General features: G+C 35.5%; 1 protein-coding gene across 1 annotated transcript in view; it reads left to right on the forward strand.

Annotated features, from left to right (window-relative positions):
• LOC149831603 (polyadenylate-binding protein 7-like) overlaps positions 1-19,983 on the forward strand; it is a 36,510-nt gene extending 16,527 nt beyond the window's left edge. The window contains exons 9-10 of the mRNA XM_090014015.1: positions 19,335-19,526; positions 19,607-19,983. Coding sequence (XP_089870141.1) covers positions 19,335-19,526; positions 19,607-19,804 — 390 coding nt within the window. The 3' untranslated portion in view covers positions 19,805-19,983. The remainder of the gene's footprint in view (positions 1-19,334; positions 19,527-19,606) is intronic.
• Positions 19,984-22,138: the final 2,155 nt, after the last annotated feature.

Here is a 22,138-nt window from a genome sequence, read left to right on the forward strand (position 1 = left end):
ATTTGGTTGGTTGAAGCATAAAGACTTCAAAAGGCTCTTGAATTTTGGTTTTAATTTTTGAGGAAGATGGATCATCATTTCCAAGTTAACAGTATGTTTTCCAACGCTGTGAATTAATTGTTTGGAGGCAGGAATAGCATGGGATGCCAACAAAGCTCGTCAGATGTTGTGGACACAAGTGCCCCTTTATAAAACAAGAGCAGCAGCAGCAAGCAGCTGTCCAGAAATTTTTTTTTTAAATTCTGCAGCCCATTTCGTAGGGCAATTTTTTTTTTAAAAAAAAATCCAAACAAAAATGGACCGAAATGATCCTGGGTGCGGTCAACGCACCCAGGATCGGGTTGACCGCACCCGGTGTCGCACCCACACCCGCGTCGAGTCGCGTCGACGCGGGTGCGGCACCCTGCTAGCCAAATCCCTGTGACATAGGAGAAGATTGAATCAAGAGTTATATTCATTTATGGAAAGGATCAAGTTGCAAATTTTATTTACTAAGGCATTAAAAAGAATGAGGCATTGGTATCTCAAAACTAAGCTATTCATGGTCATCACCCATGTATAGCTTGAAGAGGGGCTCTTGTAATGTTTTCTGGATTTGGATCCAGATTCACATCCATATTGGGTGTTGTGGAGTTATAATAGAAGACATGCTTCATCCCATGATGGAAATATGTGTGTCGTTTTATTCTTCTCCTAATTGGATATGTAATTACTTGTCCAATTGGCTATCTAACTGCCCAAAGAGGGACTTTATGTATTTTCTTGTAAGGAACTTAACTTAAAGTCCAACCCAAAACCAATACAGGAGGTTTTTGGACTTGCTATAAATCTCTCCCCCCCTCCTCTCTTCTATGTTTTCTAACATGCACCCCAGGTATGGAACTTTTGTCCTAGAACTTAAATGCCTTAAGCCAATCCACGTATCCAGATGTGCGGAGCCCTTGTGGGTGACCACTATGGCATTTATATCTTTTTCCTTTCTTATTCCTTTTAAAAATAGGAACGCTTTAAGCTCCTATGAAAATGTCATCTTCCTCTATTTTTCCCATTTCACTTTGTAAAGTTTGTTAATATTATTCTGAATAAGTATATAAAACCAATAAACATTGGTTTAAAAAGTAAAATCAAATGGAGAATAAAAATGAGCCTAGTATTTGAACTAGACAAAATGGGATCCATACTTGCATAGTGGCTATAATAAGCTTATTGAGTTAGAAAATTAGGACCCTAGCTTATTTTGAGTAGTCACTTGGGTCCGGATCCTTATGAAGATCTAATCTCAGTCTCCATTTATATATTTGTCACACATGTACAAGTATGGGTGCATGGTACGACATGGTAGTGGCTGGTATGACATGGTCGAATGACATCAACTATTCATCCATAAAAGCCTAAGGCATACCAAGGAGACAAATAGTCTCTTTGTCCACTTATGGAGCTTGGTAATCCTTTTCATCAATTTAATCATGAGCTTAAAAGGCTTATGAATACATCCAGAAGTCCCCAATTCTGGAAAGTTATTTCTATTCATTTTTTTCTTTATGTGAAAGGAAAAACATTCCTGACCATTAGGGCCCTAATAAGCTAGTCATAAAGCTAGAAATAGCAATGTTAGTGTTAGGGAATTGACAAGTACCAAGTAATGGAAAATTTTCAACACGATATTGACAAAGAGAGATGTTCATGATGGAGTCTCAGGGCAGATTTTTGGGTTGGATTCACTTACCAAATTTGAGTGGCTCCATGTCACAACTTATTAAGGTAAGTGGCTTGTCACAACAACACTATCAAATCACCTTACATTAGAGAGAGTGAAGGCTTGATCAACCCTCCCCTTAAACAGAGCGCAGTTAGGTTGTACATACCAACCAATGTTGTTAAAATCAGTTCACAAAATGAACTAGTTTTTAAAAAAATGATAAAAGTCTATCTGCATCAAAACAATTATTTTTTAATCAGTCCATTTCAAAAGTTGATTTTTATTTTAACTTTACTTTTTGTATATATATATATTTAAGTATGTAAGTGAATTAATTTAGGGCAGAATCGGCCCAATTTTGGGCAATTCGACTAAAGTTCAGCTGATTTTTTAATGGGACTGAATTGAACCAGATATCATTTCAGGAAAGGACTGATTCGATCTTGTTCAGCTGATTCAAATCAATTTTAACCAATGTCACCAATATCGCCGATATTCTGCAAATATCATGATAATATTATTGATATAAAGTTAGCCGATATTATCTTAAATTTATCGTGATATTTCAAAATATCGCCAATACTTAAAATATCATGATATTATTGAGATAATATCATGAAAATATCACTATATTTTTGGAAAAAAATCATTTTTTAATATTTTAACCATACATTTTCTATTATTTTGTTTCTTTTTATATTTTAAAACCTTCTAAAATTTGTTTCCTTATATTTTTCAAGAAAAATCATGCAATACTATTAGTTTCCTTTTTTGTTATTATTTATATTCTTTCAGTATTTTTAAACTCTTGAGATTTTCCCAAATTTTTACAACTTTTAAAATCTCTCTAAGAAATACCCTTGCCAAGAAAATACCTTGAACGATATAGGCCACAATAATTTTAACACTAATACCAACTTTTTGGTTTAGAAGCTAAAATAGGATGGCAGGCTATGTCACAGGGACTCTGCAAACTGGGTGCCGCACCCGCGTCGACGCGACGCGACGTGGGTGCGCGTGCGGGTGTGGCACCCGGTGCGGTCAACCTAACTCTGGGTGCGTTGACCGCACCCAAGGTCATTTATGTCCAACTTTTGGACTTTATATATATATATATATATATATATATATATATATATATATATATATATATATATATATTGCTGCACCTCCGCACCCCCGCACCCAAGTTTTTTGAAAGTGCCGCACCCGCACCCATGTGACATAGATGGCAGGTCAAACTTTTTACAATAGGGCCATGCTTTTGAACGTTTTGCTTTTGCTGGTGATAGTGAGGGTGCAGGATCAGAGGATGGATACCAGGACTAGGATAGAGTTGGATGCAAGGAATGCTGATACTCCTAGACGAGAGAGAGAGAGTTCTTCATTGAAAATGGAAAAAATTTGGAAAATACGACATGAAAATATATTATGTATGTACATGTGTAGTGCATGCATATCTGAAAGCACCCATCACTAGATTGTAGAAGCACTAGTCTTGACATGCATATGCTGCGTATCTTAAAGCATCCATGTTATGTAGCTCTATATGTATTCTTTACAAAGAAGATTCCTGCCCATGTTGGACTTGAGTCATGCCCAATGGACTTAGAGCTGGACCATGTAAGATTTTTTCAAGGTTATATTATATAAGCTTATGATGGCAGTTCTGGGGATAGTGCTATGTAGATCATAAAGAAAATAAATTAACCTACTTTTACTGCTAAACTTTTTGTAACTCATGACAGTAAAGATAAATTATATATAAGTGACCCTCTTTATTTTGTGGGATATGCCAACTTTTGTTCATTTTCACTCTTGTGTTAACTTGTTTTGTTTTTCTAAAGTTACCACTTTTGTCTGTTACTTATTCCTTAGGTAACAAGAAAGAATGTAAACAAAATGTGGAAATGAATGTCAGTTTGGTTGGTTTTTAAAACAACTAAAATAAGTTCATGTTAATTTTGGTTGACTAAATAAATTTGCTAGGCCAGAAGTCCATTCATGAAATTGTCAAATTTTAAGCTAAGCCTCATCATCTAAATGAAATTTGAGGACTAATTGTTTACCTCAATGCATTTAATGCTGCCAAAAGGACACATCTATTGCAGAGCTCACAAAGATATTCATTTATGCCAAAATGCAAGAATTGCATGGCAAAGGTTGGTGATCAAGAATATTTCCACCATGGCACTAGAATGAAGGCATGACACCAGAAAAAAAAATGAAGAGAAAATGGACGATCGCAGGCCTTTGCTGAAGCGTTTGGGCTGAAGGTGTATGAAAGAAAGTGCTAATTGCTGGTGCTTAATTTTGATGATCAGATTTTGATGGCTGCATCCTCCATCTTTGGATGTCAAGGGAATCTATCAATGAAGTATGTATGTTACTGACAAAGGCGTGCTCAAAAGAAATGCATTTGGATGACATAGAAGATAGAATGTTAAGGAAAGAAAACTAAGATCTGGATGGCTAAGTATCTTTTCCCCAGCAGGAAGGTTGATTTTTATTAGACAATGATAGGGAGTCTTCTTGTTTACTGCATGTCTAATTACAAGGTTCCCAGAAATGTTAATAAGAGAATCAGTGAATACTTTGGAGCAATTAAGTGAAATGGTGGAGACATGAAATGAAGGCGGCATCTCGTCAATGTCTTCTGATGGAAGGTGGATTGGATATCATTAGCGTAGATCTTTTCAATAGCACTCTTCATGAAGTGCCCGTGGTGCATTGGATGCGAAAACAACTATTGGATAAGGCTCTTTAGGCTCAAATATGGGCTAAAGGATTGACCTTGGAGGTGGAAGGAGAATTACAGATAGCATACAGGTTCTAGGATTTGAAGTAGTGCATCTCGGAAATTTAAAGAGTGAATCTCCATTAATTGGGATTAGGTAGGAGCACATCTTTTTAGAAAGACCAATGGATTGAAAATCGTGCATTGTGTGAATCCTTCCCATTTATTCTCACTGTGGCTAGATTTCAATTGGCATTGAATGCTTTTTAGCAGTAAAAGTCTTTGAATGGAAGAAGACTTCTTAAAATGGACAATGGACTTTGATGGGGCTTTTATGGTAAGATCTTTCTATAGGTCCATGCGACACAGGAGTGTGCATATACTTCCAATCAAGGCAATCTAGGGTTTTGGACTATCCCAAAAGGTGAAAATCTTTAACTGGATGTTCTTACATGATAGTATTTTTACATAAAATAAATTGAAAAAGTAGGTCCATGCTAGTGAGTCTTTGTTACATTACATGTATCCTCATAAGGAAATAATACACATCTCTTTGGTGAATGCATAGTCTTTCAGAAACTGTTATGCCTATATTGGGATGATCTCATGATTGGATAGGTGAAGACAGAGACACACGATCATTAATCATTGTGTGAGGACTGAGCAGAAAAAAGAAAATGCTGCTACATAGTATGGAGATGGCTGTTACAGACTTGGTGGGAGATTTGAAGGACTAAATAGGTATTCTCATTATGTTGCATGTACAAAGAGATAATATACTATGGGCTAGGGTCAAGTGGCTACTGTCGGATTTGTCATGGTTAGAACGTAGGAAACTCGGTTTATGGTTAGGAGATTGATAGTTGTTTCTCTCTAATTCTGGCTTATAGTGAGCATTTTATAGTTAAGGTTTCACTGAGCATTTATTTTTGTTGCGGAATTTGTCATCACTTTTTTCTGTTTTATTATGTCTAGCAATATGGGACATTCCATTGATCATGTCCAGCAATATGGGACCGTCATATGCGACCATCATAAATTTGGTAAAAGAATAACTGAGTCTAAGGAGACAAATTAAAAGACATAAGTAAGCTGTGAAAAGAGACATTCCATTGATCATGATCCATTCACTGACATCCAAATCATTTTTCCCTTCACCAATTGATCGTCAACACAAGAATCTAAACATGTTAATAATGAAATACTGCAGTAGAAAATCATAAGCACCTTTGTGCTAAAGTAAATCATCCAGGTTGATGAAAAAGATAAAAGAGAACAAGTTTTAGGATTTCAGAATTTCTCAGAAACTTCTAAAAATATCATAGTTTTAGTATGTCTTCAAATTTACCCAAAATGCATTTAATGTGGGTTTGAAAATCTAAAATGACAAAAGTAGTTTGTTCTTAACCCATAAATTTTTTTGAGAATGTAGTAAAAAACATGTAGTTTTTTCACAGTATCATGGGGGTTTTGAAGGCCGATATTATCTCTGTTGAAATAGATCAGTTGAATTTCTTATATTTGATCACTAACTTGAATATTTCTTGATATGATTAGGATAGGTTCATCATGTTTAATTTATTAAAAATATTCAATTAATACCTTTTTTCTTTTGTTAAATTAACAATTTGTTCATGTTATAAATGCTATTTACTGATCTACTATTTTCCTAATTTATTTATTTTGAAAGAGCTAAAGCCAATTGATTCATTTATTTTTCTTTTTATATTTTTAAATTTTCAGTGAGTTACCTAATAAAACCTCAAAAAACAAAAAAAAAAACAATATCCAGAGAGAAGTTCAGAGTTATATTGAGCCAAGCCTTTCACTTTGCTTGAGCTTGCACATTTAATAAATGAACGTCAAGCCTCATTTACAGTTTTTTTGTTGAATGCATGTTAAAAGGCTCAACATTCACGCTGTTGCTGACTTTTGGTAGTGGAGGTAGAGGTGGGTCCATGGTGGTAGTGGTAGTGGTAGAGGTGGAAGGTGAGGGGTGGGGGAGGCGGATGAGCATGGACCCCCTTATTTTTGAAATCTATACTTATTCTTATTTATACTTAAAAATAGGTATGAAACACAAATAAAAAGAGTACATTGTAATGAAATGGTAGTCTTCAACAAATGCACAAATAACTCACAAACAAGTGTCTATTGGAGACACTACAAGCATGACCCTTGAAAGGGTATAAAAGGAAGAACACTTGAAAAATAAATAATACTTTATTCATGAACAAAAATGCTTAAGAAGCATGGTAATATACATTGAAGGGGTTCACCCCTATATATACAAAAAAGTGGGAGAGAGGAGAGCTCATTTTGAGCTCTCCAAAAGAGACGTTGGATTCCAACGTCTCTTAATATAGCTGTTGGACTACAGTCCAACAACATTTATTATTATAGCTGTTGGACTATAGTCCAACAGCATTTATTATAGCTGTTGGACTACAGTCCAACAGCTATTTGCACAGTCAAGTTCCAACAGGAACTTGACTGGATCAAATATCTAGTTTCTATTAAACTAGATGCTAAAAAAGAAAATAAAGAAAAATAGAAAAAGAAAATAATAAAAGAAAATATAATAATATTAAATAATATATATATATATATATATATTACAATTTACATTTTAACACTCCCCCTCAAACTTACGGTACAATGAGCGAAAGTTTGTCTAAGAGGAAGTGAAATCTGGGAGCAGCGAGAGGCTTGGTGAAGAAGTCTGCTAATTGATATTCTGATGTAACATATGGCAGATCAATGGTTCCATGTAAGTATTCCTCTCTGACATAGTGACAGTCCATCTCAATGTGTTTAGTGCGCTCATGGAATGTCCGGTTGCTTGCAATGTAGATCGCACTTTTGTTGTCACAGCACATCTTTGAAGCTTGCGTTGCTTTAGCTCCCATATCCGCCAGCAATCGTCTGAGCCAAACAACCTCCATAGTGGTGGTTGCCATGGCTCTGTATTCAGCTTCGGTGGAGGAAAGAGAGACTTTCTGCTGCTTCTTGCACCTCCACGAAATTAAGGTTTCACCTAGGAACACACAAAAACCAGTAGTTGAGTGTCTATTATTGGGATCACCTCCCCAGTCAGCATCGGTATATGCAATTAAATTTAATGAAGATGAAGCAGACAAGAAGAGTCCTCGTAAAAGAGAGGATTTTAAGTATCTAATAATACGCAAAATCGCTCCCATGTGCACGGAGGTGGGAGCATGCTGAAACTGACTGACTGTATGAACCGCATGAGTTATATCTGGCCTAGTAATGGAAAGATAAGAAAGAGCTCCAACAAGCTGTCTATAAGGAGTAGGATCATCAAGAAGTTCTCCATCATCAATTTTCATTTTAACATTGACCACTTCTGGAGTGTCTACTTTCTTATCATCTGTAATTCCAGACCTGGAAACGATATCAAGAGCAAATTTAGATTGAGATATCAAATACCCCCGAGGGGAATAAGCAACTTCAATGCCTAAAAAATATCTTAATAAACCTAAGTCAGTCATTTCAAAGTGAGTTTTAAGAAGAGATTTGATATTTGCAACTCCCTGTTTGTCGCCTCCGGTGATGATCATATCGTCCACATAGAGAAGAAGAATAATGATGCCTACATCAGATTTCTTAACAAACAAAGCAGTGTCAGTTAAACAAGGTTGAAAACCAATATCAAACATAACATGACTAAATCGGTCATACCAGGCTTTTGGAGCCTGTTTAAGACCATAAAGAGCTTTTTCTAGACGAAGAGCTTTACCCTTAGGGATACTAATACCAGGTGGGGCTTCCATGTATACTTCTTCAACGAGATTCCCATTCAAGAAAGCATTTTTGACATCTAATTGAAACATAGGCCATGTTCTAATGGAGGCCAAGGCTATTAAAGTTCTAACAGTGGTCATACGGGCCATAGGAGCAAATGTTTCTTCATAATCGATGCCATACTCTTGAGCATATCCTTTTGCTACTAAACGGGCCTTATATCTTTCCAGGGTCCCATCACTTTTGGTTTTGACTTTGTATACCCACCTACAACCTATAGGTTTCTTACCCGGAGGAATATCTTGTATCGTCCAAGTATTGGCCTTTTCTAGTGCATCCAATTCTATTTTCATGGCTTCTATCCATTCTATATGATTTTTTGCTTGAGAATAGGATGATGGTTCAACATATGATTGTATTAATGTAATGGCGGCCCTATACGTGGGTGAAAAAGATTCATAAGACACAAATTTTTCTGGAGGTTTAGAGATTCTAGACGTTCTTCTAGGTGAGACTTCAGAGTATTTTTGTAATGCACATGGAAGATTTTGCTCTCTACGTCTTGAATATTGTAGACTAACATCCCTATGGATTTGCTCTTCATTATCATCATTTTCAACAACAATAGGACTTTGATCATTGTCAAGGTCACATCCAACATCACATTCATTGGATTTTGAAGTTGGATCAATTAAAAACGAGTATTCAGTGACATCCTTGGATTTTTCAAATTCAAAGAAGCTTTTTTTTCCAAAAAAGATACATTTCTTGACACATATAATTTGTCATTTTGAAAATCGAAACACCTGTAGCCTTTTTGATTATCAGCATATCCTAAAAAGGCACATGGGATTGCACGAGGAGAGAGTTTGTCATTTCTGTTGGTGAAAACAAAACATTTGCATCCAAAGACTCTTAATCTAGAATAATCTGGAGTTAAATTAACAAGCTTTTCTATTGGAGTTGTATTCTTTAATGAGGAAGATGGCATCCTATTAATGAGGTAGGTGGCAGTTAGGATCGCTTCAGCCCAAAAACTTTTTGGAACTTGATTTGCAATTAGCAATGTCCTAGTAGTTTCCATAATGTGCCGATGTTTGTGTTCGGCTAGGCCATTCTGTTGTGGAGTGTGTGGACATGATCTTTGATGTGTAATACCATGTAAATTGAGATAGTCTTTGAATTCGTTGGACATAAATTCTCCCCCTGAATCAGTGCGAAAAACAGAAATATCATTTTGAAACTTATTTTTAACCATTTTATGAAATATTTGGAAGTTAGCAAAGACATCAGATTTATGTTTAAGAAAATAAATCCAAGTATGTCTAGAAAAGTCATCAACAAAAATGACATAATATGTATAACCACCTTTGGAAATAACTGGTGCGGGGCCCCAAACATCCGAATGTATTAACTCAAGTGGTCGTGAGGAAACAAAAGTTCTACTAAGAAATGGTAACCTTTTCATTTTGCCAAGAATGCAGTCTTTACAAGAAAAATTTTCAGAATTACAAAATTTTTCCAAACTTGGAAAATATTGAATTTTAGACATATGAGGATGGCCCAGCCTTTTGTGCCATAAATCCAATTCTAATTTCTGAATATTATAACAAAATGCATTCTTGGGTAATTCCAAAAAGTCCATGTAATAAAGTCCTCCTTCTCTATGGCCTTCCCCAATCAGCTTCCCTGACTGACGATCCTGTACCCAACAACCATGAGAAGAGAAAGAGATATTACATCCATAATCAGATATTTGCGAGACAGATAAGAGATTCAAATTAAGTTTAGGGATATATCTAACTTCTGGGATAAAAAATCTTTTGGATTTTTGAAGATTTTCAAAACATCCTATTCCTTTTACTTCGAGAGATGTGCCATCGGCTGTAAAAACCTTTGACACACTTGAGTTATTTTTAAGACATTCGGATAGACTATTAACATTTGGGGTCATATGAAAAGAAGCACCAGAATCTAAAAGCCAAGGAAAGTTACCTGGACCAGAGAAAGATGCAACTGGAGCTCCAGTTGAGGCTTCGGTTGAGGAGGATACCCCTTTGAGAAGAGGTTGAAGGATTTCCATCAGTTGAGCCATAGACACAGGTGCATCTTGATCTTTTGACTCAGATTCAACAGATGCAACTCTTTTTTCTTCTCTTCTTTTTAACTTTGGACATTGAGGCCTATAGTGCCCCGGTTCATGACAATGATGACAAATAACTTTTCTTTTATCAAAGTCGCCATTTTGCCTTCCAAAATGAGGCGGCTTGTAAGTACGAGTATGATTTCCCGGTCTAGATACAGCTAAAACAGAGTCATCATCAACTTTTGGAGTACTTTTTCTAAGTCTATTTTCCTCCATAGTGAGCTCTTCTATAGTATCAACAATAGAAGGAATTTTTCCACGATGTAAAAGGGCCGATTTGGTGGATTCAAACTCCGGCCTTAGACCATTCACAAATTGATAGAAATGTTCCATATCGAGTTGCTTTTGGCGAAGCTCGATGTCTTCGGCACAATGCCATTTGGGCTCAAGAAGCGCCAACTCTTCCCAAAGTTCGGACAACTCATTATAATATTCTCGAATAGTTTTATCTTTTTGAGTCATTGTCCGAACTTTATCTTGTAAATTGCATACATGTGCAATATCTTTAAGGGAATACATGTTTTTGAGGTATTCCCAAGCCTTATCGACATGCTCAAACTTAGCTAGACTAGAGTATTTTTTAATGTCTATGCTATTGATGAGCCATGACATAATTTTTGCATGCCCTATCCTCCATTCTTTCCATTTCTTTTCATAAGTGGCTAATGCCTTACTCTTCTCTTCTTCCGTTAGAGGAACCTCTTTAGCACCCTCTTTCTTGGTAAGAGATAGTTTAGGTTCCAAATCGGAACCATCCACTATACCCCATAAACCTTTTCCCCAAATGTGGTGCTTCATAATCGAAGCCCACATTACATAGTTAGTATCATTTAGCTTCATAGGAATGATGGTGATCTTATCATTGTCATCCATCTTTTACAAGGGTAAGAGAGAAATAAATAGGAGGAGAGAGAGAAAAATAAAAAGAAAAGAAAAAGAGTAGACAAAGGAATAAGAGAGGATACAAAACCAAATTTTTTTTGTAGCACAAGTTCGCCTTTCTTCAAACAAATCTTCTTGAGCCAAGAACAAGGTGATGAAACACCTTTTGTAAATGTGGCACGGAAATCGAGGCGAAAGCACTTCAAGATCTAAGGATTTCGTAGCTCTGATACCATGTAATGAAATGGTGGTCTTCAACAAATGCACAAATAACTCACAAACAAGTGTCTATTGGAGACACTACAAGCATGACCCTTGAAAGGGTATAAAAGGAAGAACACTTGAAAAATAAATAATACTTTATTCATGAACAAAATGCTTAAGAAGCATGGTAATATACATTGAAAGGGTTCACCCCTATATATACAAAAAAGTGGGAGAGAGGAGAGCTCATTTTGAGCTCTCCAAAAGAGACGTTGGATTCCAACGTCTCTTAATATAGTTGTTGGACTACAGTCCAACAACATTTATTATTATAGCTGTTGGACTATAGTCCAACAACATTTATTATAGCTGTTGGACTACAGTCCAACAGCTATTTGCACAGTCAAGTTCCAACAGGAACTTGATTGGATCAAATATCTAGTTTCTATTAAACTAGATGCTAAAAAAGAAAATAAAGAAAAATAGAAAAAGAAAATAATAAAAGAAAATATAATAATATTAAATAATATATATATATATATATATATTACAGTTTACATTTTAACATACATCCAAGCAACTATTTAAATGCTTAAAATATGCATATGAAAAAATAGCCTAATTATAAATACAACCAAATGCTACCCAGGTATGTGAAAGTTTTGTATCTTCTCATGCGAGGTGCAGTTTGTCTTGAAACTGGAAAATAACAACTCATAAGATCCTAAAATTATGAAGTTTTAGATTTTTATAAAGGATAACATAAAATAAAATTATATAAATAAATTTATATCAAATTTGACCAAATATCTAAAGAAGTTAGCTGCAAAAAAAATATAACAAGAGTAGATATTCTCAAAATATTTAAATGGGTGCAAGTTGGTCTTATGCTCCAAGATGTTTTTTTTGTTACCTTTAGTTACTAGATAGGTAAACTGCCAAAAGATTGGATACCCAGGTTATGGGAAATGAAATTTCTCTAAGTTGCAACTAGTGCAGGCAAATCAGCCCCAGGCATCTTCTGTTAAAAATAAAATTGTATCCAAATACCCAATAAGGGTATTTTTGTCTTTTATCATATAGTACAGTCCACTAAGGACTGAAATGTAATTTAACATTATAATAAATAAATAAACTGTCATACAGCTTAGGCACAACAGTCATATTTATGACTGTTGTGCACAACAGTCAAAATATGACTGTTGGGCAGCAGTCCAACTAGACGTTGGACTGCCACCCAACAGTCATAATAATGACTGTTGGAAGGCAGTCCAAAGAGTTGGACTGCCTCCCATGTGTTGGAGTGAGGCTCTATAAATAGAGCCTCACTCCCTTGTTATTCCTCAATGCTTTTAGAAGCATTTGAGGGTTTTCTCTAGAGTTTTTTCCCATCTTATAGGCTTGTATGCCTCTTGTGCTGTTTGGTATTTTTATCTCTTTTGAGATTGTATTTGGTCCATTAGTGACCAACTTTAAGTGAGTTTATTAAAGCCCTTTGTTGGCATTGTGTTTGTTTCCCTATTGTTCTATTGTACCTTGTTTCATTACATGGTATCAGAGCGAGGTTCTTGAAAGAAGGAGAATCTCGTGAAGGAAGTGTTTTTCGATCATTGATCATTCACTATCTTCTCTAGTCTAAACTCAAGTATTCATTATGGGAGAAAGAGAGTTCGCCACCGTCATCACCTACAAACTCAATGAAAACAACTACTTGATGTGGGCGACGGCTATGGAGAATCATATCAAAGGAAAAAAATTGTGGGGTTTTGTTAGTGGTTCTACTAGTGAACCACAACTCAAATTGACTAGAAGAGAAGGAGATCAAGTCAAAGCCTTGTCCGAAGAAGAAAAAGAAAAAGCCTTGGAAGAATTCCAAAATAAATTGGAAGATTGGTAGACAAGCAATGCACAAATACTCTCATGGTTTATGAATACCATGGAGTTCAAGATCGCCACCAATATCATCAAATTCAAGAAGGCATGTGACACATGGAGCTTTCTAAGAAGTACTTTTATCCAAAAGGATATGGCTAGACTTTATTATCTCCAAGATAAGGTACGTAATTCAAAACAAGGAGATAAAAGTGTAAGAGATTTTTACGATATTTTATCTCCTATTTGGGATGAATTAGCCATGTTGGAACCAAAATGGGAAGGTTCGGCTATTGATATGAGAAGGACCCAAATCGAAAGAGAAAATCTTTTCTCCTTTCTTTATGGCCTTCGACCGGAATTTGAGCAAGTAAGATCTTCCTTACTTCATAGGACCACTTCTCCTTCTATAAGTGAGGCCCTTGCTCAAATTTGTCAAGAAGAGACAAGACTTGGAATGCACAAGTATTAGATGAGGTCCTTGCCATGGCAAGGCCCAGAAATTTTGTGAAAACATATAAACCACCTCACTTTGAGAAGAAGTTCAATGGAGGACACAATGGAGGAGGATACAAAGGAAAAATTATTTGTCATCATTGTAAGGAACCCGGACATATAAGACCGGAATGTCCCAAATTTAAAAAGGTGGCCGCCTTAAGTGAAGAACCTCAAGAATCAAGAAAAGGGGGCAGCTTCAATGAATTAAATCTTGCTCAAATAGCAGAAGCCGTCTCACAACTTCTTAAGGCTGCACCTTCTACATCCGGAGCTGCCATCTCTTCCTCGTCTCCTCCAGGTAAGACCTCTTGGATTCTAGACTCAGGTGCTATACTTGTTTTGTAATCATGTCAAAGATATTAATATAGATCTTTGGCATAAAAGATTAGGACACCCAAGTATATCTAAATTATCTCTTTTTCCATTTTTGGAAAAATTTTGTATGTGAAGATTGTATACTTGGAAAAATGCAAATGATACCTTTTGGGTCTAGAACCTCTGTGACACATAAAATTTTTGAATTAGTGTATTCGGATGTGTGGGGTCCTGCCCCTGTTATGTCAAAAGGTGGTTATTCGTACTATGTTACATTTATAGATGATTTTAGTAGACATACTTGGATTTACTTTCTAAAACTCAAATCTGAAGTTTTTTCATGTTTTAAAAACTTTCATAATCTAGTTAAAAATCAATTTAAAACAAACATTAAAGTCTTCCGCTCCGACTCTGGGGGAGAGTTTCTTTCAAATGAATTTCAATTATATCTAAAAAATCATGGAATTGTGCATAAAAAATCATGCCCTAGGACACCTCAACAAAATGGGATTTCTGAAAGAAAACATCGTCATATCATTGAAACTACTAGAACCCTACTTATTTCAAAAGAAATTCCAAAGCAATTTTGGGCTGAAGCTGCCCTAACCGCAGTCTATCTGATAAATAGAATGCCTTCTCAAACTTTGGAAAACAAGTCTCCTATTGAAAAACTCTTTAAAATTTCTCCTGATTCAAAAAGGCTAAGGGTATTTGGTTGTAAATGCTTCGTGCTTCTTGAAAAATATAACAAACTCTTTCCTAAAGCCATAAAATGTGTCTTTCTTGGTTATGCTGATAATAAAAAAGGATATCGATGTTATGATAAAACAAATGATAAACTCTATGTTTCTAGAAATGTTACCTTTCTAGAAAATGACAGTGGATTTGATTTTGAAGTTCCTAAGAAAGAATCCGAGTATGCTTTCTTATTTGATTTGTTACCCAATAAAGGTATTAGTAATGATATTGAAACCTTTGAGTCTATTAATGACTCAAGTAGTGAACCATCTCAAGATCTTCTTCAATACTCTAGACGAAATACTGGGAAGCATCCATGTGTCCTTGACAGATATAATCAATTAACAAATACTGAAGAAACTAGTGTTAGAAGGTCAAAACGAACACATAGGCCTCCAAGTAGGTTTGTCTCATATGAATCCTTCTTACCAAACTACAGGACATGTCTTCTAGCCATTCATTCCTGTCATGAACCATCCAACTATAACGAGGCCAAAAATATAAATGAATGGGTTGAAGCCATGAAAATTGAATTAGATGCATTACACAAGGCTCACACTTGGGCAATTCAACCTCTTCCTATCGGAAAAAAGACAATAGGGTGTAGATGGGTGTTTAAAATTAAAACAAAAAGTGACGGGTCTCTTGAGAGATATAAAGCAAGACTTGTTGCAAAAGGATATTCTCAAGAATATGGTATAGATTATGAAAAAACCTTTGCCCCAGTAGCTCGTATGACTACAGTTAGAACTCTAGTTGCTATAGCATCCATTCGAAAATGGCCGATATATCAGTTAGATGTTAAAAATGTATTTTTGAACGGAAACTTAAATGAAGAAGTATATATGGATCCTCCCCCTGGTCTATCTATTGAAAAAGGCATGGTCCTTCGTCTTTAAAAAGCCCTATACGGGCTTAAACAAGCCCCTAAAGCATGGTATGATCGGTTTAGTGGTACGATATTAAAACTTGGATTTAAATCTTGTTACACTGACACTGCTCTTTTTGTGAGATCTACAGGTACCTCATTGATCATTCTTCTTTTGTATGTTGATGATATGATCATCACAGGGAATAATCAAAAGAAAATTGAAGATATTAAAATTTTGCTTAAAAAATCTTTTGATATGACTGATCTTGGTTTTTTGAGATACTTTTTAGGAATTGAAGTAGCCTACTCACCAAGAGGATATATTTTATCTCAAATCAAGTTTGCAGCTGATATTGTTGAGCGTTCAGGAATCACGGACACAAAATATGCTGATACTCCTGAAGTAATAAATGCGAAAATGCGAGCTGAAGATGGAGTATTATTAGATGATCCAACCCCTTATCGACAACTTATTGGATCGTTGATGTACCTGTCCATTACAAGGCCAGATATTGCGCATGCCGTATATTCTGCAAGTCAATTTCAACATGCGCCCACAACCGTCCACATGAGTGCAGTATTAAGAATAGTTCGATATATCAAGAAAACTATATCTAAAGGACTATTCTTATCCTCTTCCTCATCTTTAAGTCTTATTTCTTACACTGATTCTGACTGGGGAGGATATCCCAATAACCGTCACTCAACTACTGGCTTTTGTGTATTTTTAGGTGATTCTCTCATTTCTTGGCGATGCAAAAAACAACAGAAAATGTCTTTATCCTCTACGGAAGCTGAGTACAGGGCAATGGCTACCACAACCACTGAAGTTGTGTGGATGAGAGCACTACTTTCCGATATGGGTGTTGATGTCTCAGAACCTTCAAAGCTATGTTGTGATAATAAAAGTGCCATTTATATAGTCAACAATCACACATTTCACGAGCGAACAAAACACATTGAGATGGATTGTCACTATGTTCGCGAAGAATATTTGAAGGGGACCATTACATTGCCATATGTCCAGTTCGAATTTCAGATTGCAGACTTCTTCACCAAAGCGCTTCCACTACCTCAATTTTTGTATCTTCTTAGCAAACTTGCGGTGATTTCCCCATAAGTTTGAGGAGGAGTGTTAAAAATAAAATTGTATCCAAATACCCAATAAGGGTATTTTTGTCTTTTATCATATAGTACAGTCCATTAGGGACTGAAATGTAATTTAACATTATAATAAATAAATAAACTGTCATACAGCTTAGGCACAACAGTCAAAATATGACTGTTGGGCAGCAGTCCAACTAGACGTTGGACTGCCACCCAACAGTCATAATAATGACTGTTGGAAGGCAGTCCAAAGAGCTGGACTGCCTCCCATGTGTTGGAGTGAGGCTCTATAAATAGAGCCTCACTCCCTTGTTATTCCTCAATGCTTTTAGAAGCATTTGAGGGTTTTCTCTAGAGTTTTTTCCCATCTTATAGGCTTGTATGCCTCTTGTGCTGTTTGGTATTTTTATCTCTTTTGAGATTGTATTTGGTCCATTAGTGATCAACTTTAAGTGAGTTTATTAAAGCCCTTTGTTGGCATTGTGTTTGTTTCCCTATTGTTCTATTGTACCTTGTTTCATTACATCTTCTGGTCATGGAAGTGCTTAACATTATCACACCTTATTAAATGGCATCTTTGACTGATCATGTTGCATGAATCTCCATCACAGGTGTGAAAATTTCCATTCCAGAACTGGATAATGCTCAAATTTTAGGGTAGTCTAGGCATATTGCTATTCCAGTACATTATTCTATAGAAGAGAGAGTCTAGCAACAAGTTACCCCTTCTACTCACTTTTATAATAACCTGATTGGTTTATTTCACAATCATTAACAGAAATTTTACATCTCTTCTTGCATGATGGTTGAAATTCTTGGTCATTATTTTATGCCATTGCAGTTGAAGGGGAAGTTTTATAGGACGACAATTAGACCCGCTTTACTATATGGTACAGAATGTTGGGATGCCAAGAGACATCATTTTCAAAAATGAGTGTAACTGAGATGCGTATGCTTCGATGGATGTGTGGAAAGACACTAAAAGATAAGATTCGAAACGAGGAAATACGTAAGAAGGTAGGCGTTGCATCCATTGAAAATAAGATGAGTGAGAATCGTTTGCGATGGTTTGGGCATATTCGGCGAAGGCCTAATGATGCTCCGGTTAGAAGGATGGAGAAATGGGAAAATATATTAGCTAAAAGAGGTCGGGGTAGGCCTAAGAAGACTTGGATGGAGATGATAAGAAAGGATATGAATGCTTTGAACCTCACCGAGGACATGACATTGGATATAAATGAGTGGAGGAGAAGGATTCATGTGGAGGACCCAAAATGATTTTCTTTTTGGTTCATATCGCCGACCCCAATTGTTTGGGATGAAGGCGTTGTTGTTGTTGTTGTTGTATAGTACATAACTATACCTAGTATACATTTTTACAATTGAGAACATGCTTTATTCTAATGTTTTAAGAGTAAGCAGCATTCAATGAAAAAGATAGAATATTGAGCTTATTTCATTAATTTTTCGTCTCTGCCCTTTTATTCTTTATGTATTTTGTAGCCTTGTTATTGAAAAATATCAACTTTAGCAATTGTCAAAGTATGTGATCTAATTTATGTGAAGCACCTTTCGTACTTGGGAACAGTTTTACATATGACCGATAACTAAGATAACAATTAGAAACTAGGGTGTCATACTAGACTGATACAGAATTGTAAATTTTCTTTTTGTTACTCTCTTAAATGGATTTAATATACCTGACCATCTATGTCACATAGACACAGCTTAAAGGGCATGGAACAGGCTATTCCTGTAACTCCCACCAAGAATTGTGTGTAAGTGGTCATGATATAGGGGTTAAACTGGAGTATCCCTATGACATGGCCAATCATTCTTCTATGGCAGATTCTGCCTAATAAAGTGGGATGACACTGAACTTCTACCATTAAGCAATTCACTTGTTTGTTGGCCATCCAACTATAGTGAAACCTATGAATATGTATTTCATTATATTCTGAACCCTAATTAGACCTGTAGCTTGGGTTAAGCAATGCACTTGTTTTGTATGCATGTCATTTTGACCATAACAAGGGGTATGGTCATTTATTTCTTTGTATTCTGTGCCCTAGTCAGATCCTCACTAACCACCAATAAGTTTGCTGGGAGAAAGTTGAGAAAGTTTATTGTGATGAAAGTGCTGAAGCTTCCCTTTTGAGAAGTGGCATCTTGCATATTCAGCATAGGGTGTATATGAGGTTGAATTTTTTCTGGGACAAGGAACAGGTTTTATAGGATCATGCATCTATTCGTGTGTAACATTCCATGACTTTCCCATTTACACTCGTGCAAGACATTTCTGGCTCCCAGTCATGTACACTGTTGCAAATGCAAATCCACTACTAAGATTTCTTTCTTTCTTTATATTTATTTTCGCTTGGTGGTGTGATAATTGAAACTTTCATATTAATTTTCTGTTTTTTATGCAAATGTTTGTATCTGATTCTAGATGCATTTCTATTTTATGTGCTCTGATTTTTATTCTCCATTAATATTCCAGCAGCGGAAGCATGTTCCAAATGGCCAATTACGCGAGGTGAACAATGGACCAATAGGTCATCCCATGTCCACACAAACTGGAGCAGGTGCTCAAGGAATGGAAGTTTTGACCAGCATGCTTGCTGCAGCTTCTCCACAGGAGCAGAAACAGATGCTTGGCAATCGCCTCTTTCCGCTTGTTGAAAAGCTCCAGGTAAACTGGTTCTTCATGGAAAGTTGCTAGCATTGATACTTGAAAACGACGCACTGACGAGTTTGGTTATGATATTGTAGTTTGGGCTTGCTGGGAAGATAACTGGGATGCTTTTGGAGATGGACAACACTGAGTTGCTTTTGTTACTTGAATCACCTGAATCTCTAGTTGCCAAAGTGGATGAGGCAGTGCAAGTTTTGAATCTATCCAAGGCTAAAGTAGGGAACCAGGATGTTCTACATTCTAAATTTTTGTCTGCTGAAGTTGCTGTTAATTGAATACATATCAATAGGTATTTATTTACAGCAAAAACTAGCTAAATATCTTTTCCATTGTCAGATTTTGTAGTGGCTGATACAGGACTCTTTTGACAAGGTACTAAAATACTATATTTTGTTATGTCTTTAGAGTATGAGATAAAGTAATATAGCCGGTCAAGATTATTTTTATGCCATAATTTCCTTTGGCCACAAGTAGTTCCATACATTTCATCCCACCTAAATCTTTGCAATGATGATATGGTGGGAAGTTGGAGGCTCTGATATGAATTTTTTTCTCTCCAAATTTAGCTGAAGTGTATTCGTGTTATGCTGACCACTTCTGATCCAGCACCATTTGCCAGAAGATTGGATTTGTTGGGTTAATTAGTTTATTCTTATTTTCAGTCATGTTTGGGAGAAAAACCCTAAAAGCAAATTGAGTCCCCTATATATATATATATATATATATATATATATATATATATATATATATATATATATATATATATATATATATATATATATATATATATATATATATATATATATATATATATATACAAGGGGGACCATCCAACCAAAGGAAGGTCTAAAATCTACAACTAATTACGATTGGACAACTTCTCTACAATGTCTGAGTGTTTCATCAATCGAACCCTATATATTTGTTCTTTATAATTTATTTAGTAAGAAATATGCTTTACATGACTTTACCTCTTCTAAACATCTTTTTTGAAATGCAAAAACTGGATGGCTCAATGCATTTAAAACATCACATACAAAGTATTGTGGGACAATTTTTAGCGCTTTTAAAAGCACATCTAAATATTGAAAATTCATAATCTAAAACATGTTGCATACTAAGTGAATGGTAAAAATCTAATATATAAAGTCCGATTGATGAAAAACTCAATAGTTAGAGAAGGGGAGCCGTCTGAACGTCTTTGGTTGTAGATTTTGGACCTTCCTTTGGTTGGGAGGTCCCCCTTCCCTATTATAGAGGTGGGCACTGGTCTGGGCCAGCCCGCCATGGGCCAGTAAATTTTGTCTTGGCTCGGCCCGAAGCGGGCTGACACGGCCAGCCTGAATATATATGGGAAATGGAAACCTACTAAATTATACATGATAGTGGATTTTAATGAATTTCTGATGATTTTTTGAAATTCTGACCATACATGTGACCTATATGTTTGTTTTTGTAGGAATCACTTCTTGGAACATTTGATTTCGTTGCATGGATAGATTTTTATAAGGTTTCAAAATCAATAGCCTACAATTTTCATACATTTTTTAGGCTCTAAATACCATTTTTTCCATCCAAAATGCATGATATCCCAATGTTAATTTCTAGTAAATCAATCGTGTTGAACACATCTATGGGGTTGAAGTTTTGAAAAAAACACATGAAATCCACTATCATGTTTCATTTAGTAGTTTTTTTATTTCTCATATATATATATATATATATATATATATATATATATATATACACACACACACACACACACACAAAAAATGATCATATTAGGCCCCATTTCTCATTTTGCCCCATAGGTTTTAAGTGTTTTATGATAGATTTGAACCGTTAGATGTATTTAACATGCTCGATTTAGTGGGAATCGACTCTTGGATCATGTTTTTTTGACAAAAAAACATGTTTTTCTGAGTAAGGAAAAATTGGTACCTTCATAACCATTGATTTAGGATCACTGGAAAAACTTGTTACAGGTCAGATTCTGGTGATCCAAAAGCCGGTTCCCACTAAACAAAACCTATAGATTGTTAAAATTGTATCACTCCTTATATATATATATATATATATATATATAAAAACAAGATACATATACATATATATAACACACACACACACACACACACACACACACACACATATATATATATATATATATATATATATATATATATATATATATATATATATATATATATATATATATATATATATATATATATATATGTCTTCTCCTTTATGTAACCCCCATCGGTATTTCTGTCTTTCTTTCCATTTTACGCATATTCATACTAATGAATATGATTGAAATTATTTTTCATTTTCTTTTATTTTTATTTTTATTTTCTCTTTTTCTTATCTTTCTACTTTTTTCCTTTTTGACAAAGTCAAACTTGGAGGGGGTCCAACACTAGACGTTGGAGGGGCTCCAACATCTGGTGGGAGCCCCTCCAAGGCATCCTTTCTATTATAAATAGGAGACCCCCCCCCCCTCTTAAAATGTATTCTTTTTACTTGGAGCATTGTTCTCCTTTTGTTCAATAAAGATGATTTATTTTTGTATTTGTGCTCTTCATTTGTACCTTTGTGTACATTGTTGT

The sequence above is a fragment of the Nuphar pumila genome, chromosome 7 (assembly GCF_984573655.1).
Source record: "Nuphar pumila chromosome 7, dmNupPumi1.hap1.1, whole genome shotgun sequence".
Lineage (NCBI taxonomy): Eukaryota > Viridiplantae > Streptophyta > Magnoliopsida > Nymphaeales > Nymphaeaceae > Nuphar > Nuphar pumila.